Genomic DNA, 2,324 nt, shown 5'->3' on the forward strand with positions numbered 1-2,324 from the left:
ATATATATATATATATATATATATATATATATATATATATATATAAAAATACTTAGAATATATTCCCCTATGTGAAGAACATTGGAATGTGAAATATTTACATTAAATACACAGTTACACACTTTAATTAAATATGAATATTCCATAAATATGATTTTAATATTTTTCAGCTCCCTGACTGCAAAGGGCTTCAATGCACTTATATATGTCTATATATGTATGCATACATTTTTATGTTTTTAAGTATTTACAGACATATATACACATATAAATACATAGATACATATGTGCACACTTAAACACACACACACACGCACATATATATACATACATATACATATTTAGATATGAATGTATCTCTATTTTAATACCCCTTGCAGGTCTATATTTTTTAACTGATACCTCATATCTTTAAGCTCTTATAACTTTTTAATGCATTTTTAATATGTTTTATTATACAGTGTTATTATGAGTGGGATTGTACTGTACAATGTATTTTAATGTGTTTTGTGCAACTTTTTGTCTTGCATAACAGTTAACCAGAACTCTGAAGTCGCACTAACCCTACGCACGTTAAATTCAAGCAAACATGTTTACTTTCAACTCTTAATATGCATGATACTTATAACACACGCAAAGAGTCTTGATATACCCCTTATTGACCAGGCGCAATAGTTAGTGTGCTACTCATAATCTAGCCCATAATGAGCTAGTAAAATCAAAAGAATCAATAAAGAAAATGCAAAGGCCATATACCATTCTACAGGAAGACTAATTTATATCAACATAGCCATAGAAACATTTATAAATTCTGAATTATATTTGAGATTTTCCTACTGCATAATTTATCTAGTAATTTATTATTATCAAATACCTATTTTTACTTTGATAACAGTCTGTTTTTTGCTTCTTTTTATCTTCCAGAAGGAAAAACTAGTGGTACAGTAGATTCTTCTTGCTCACAGAATGTGTGGGAGCAACCAGACTCAAATCATTGAGGTTCTACTTCTTGGATTTCTTGATCTATATCACTTTAAAGCTCTAATTTTCATTGTGCTTCTCCTGATGTACATCTTGATAATAAGCGGAAATTTCCTCATCATATTTTTGATCACAGTTAGTGAACAACTCAATATTCCAATGTTCTTTTTTATTAAACACTTAGCTATAGGTGATGTCCTTCTAACTACCACTATTATTCCAAAAATGCTAGAAATCATATTAAAAGACAAAGTGAAATTATCGATAATTAATTGCATAATACAACTTTACATTTTTGGGGTCTCAGGATTTGTGCAGTGCTTCCTCTTAGCGGTGATGTCCTATGACCGATACCTTGCCATTTGTAATCCCTTGCATTATTCTTCCATTATGGTGGCCAAGCTTTGTCTCCAGTTAGTCACTGCATCATGGTTATTAGTTTGCATCCTTATATCAAGTGGAATTACACTGGTAAGCCAATTGCAGTTTTGTGGTCAAAATAGTATCAACCATTTCTTCTGTGACTTTATCCCCCTCTTAGAGCTATCTTCTTCAGATACATCAATATTAAAAACATTAGATTTTGTCAGCTCTTGTTTTATGATGTTCTTCCCATTTGTGTATATCATTATAACTTATGTATATATCTTCTTCACCATCCTCAATATTTCTTCTACCACTGGAAGGAAGAAGGCTTTCTCTACCTGCAGCTCACATCTGACTATTGTTTGTGCATATTATGGAACTCTCATTGCAGTTTACATGGTACCATCTGATGGAAATGTCAATAAGTTTAGATCTTTGTTGTATATTGTGATAACACCATTAATGAATCCACTTATATATAGTCTTAGGAATATTGAGATCAGAGGAGCTCTGATGAATATTCTGAAAAAGAGCAGAATGAATATTAATTTGTAGGTTAATGGAGATTAATTAAAAAAATGTACATTTCATTTTTAAAGTTTAAATTTATTACAGCCCATTTCTAAATTTACAATTACATCAAATTTGCATTCAGTTTTTCTTTGCTTTGAAAAATAAAAATATTTTTTTTTTGTTTGAATTTAAATGTTTGATACATTTAAATTAAAATATAAATAAAACTATTTTAAAAAAAGTTATATTTAAAAAAAATGGGATATGATGCAAAATCTTACATTGAACATCATATTTGATCTCTTAATCAAATGTTATAACCAGTAGTGTCCACAAAAGGAGCTGTCTATAAAGACATTCAAGAAAGAGAAGAAAATATAATGGGGACGTGCAGCAATGTTTACAATTAATAATGAAGATCTTTACTAATCCCTGGCAATGCTATGGGGCATATGTATCAAGCT

The 2,324-nt window shown here is 29.6% G+C and overlaps 1 protein-coding gene across 1 annotated transcript; it reads left to right on the top strand.

Moving 5' to 3' along the window:
- Window positions 1–966: 966 nt before the first annotated feature.
- Window positions 967–1,902, top strand: LOC128664732 (olfactory receptor 490-like). Its single transcript, XM_053719539.1, has one exon. The coding sequence runs from the start codon at window positions 967–969 to the stop codon at window positions 1,900–1,902; it is 936 nt and encodes a 311-aa protein (XP_053575514.1).
- Window positions 1,903–2,324: the final 422 nt, after the last annotated feature.

This window comes from Bombina bombina, chromosome 6, assembly GCF_027579735.1.
Source record: "Bombina bombina isolate aBomBom1 chromosome 6, aBomBom1.pri, whole genome shotgun sequence".
Lineage (NCBI taxonomy): Eukaryota > Metazoa > Chordata > Amphibia > Anura > Bombinatoridae > Bombina > Bombina bombina.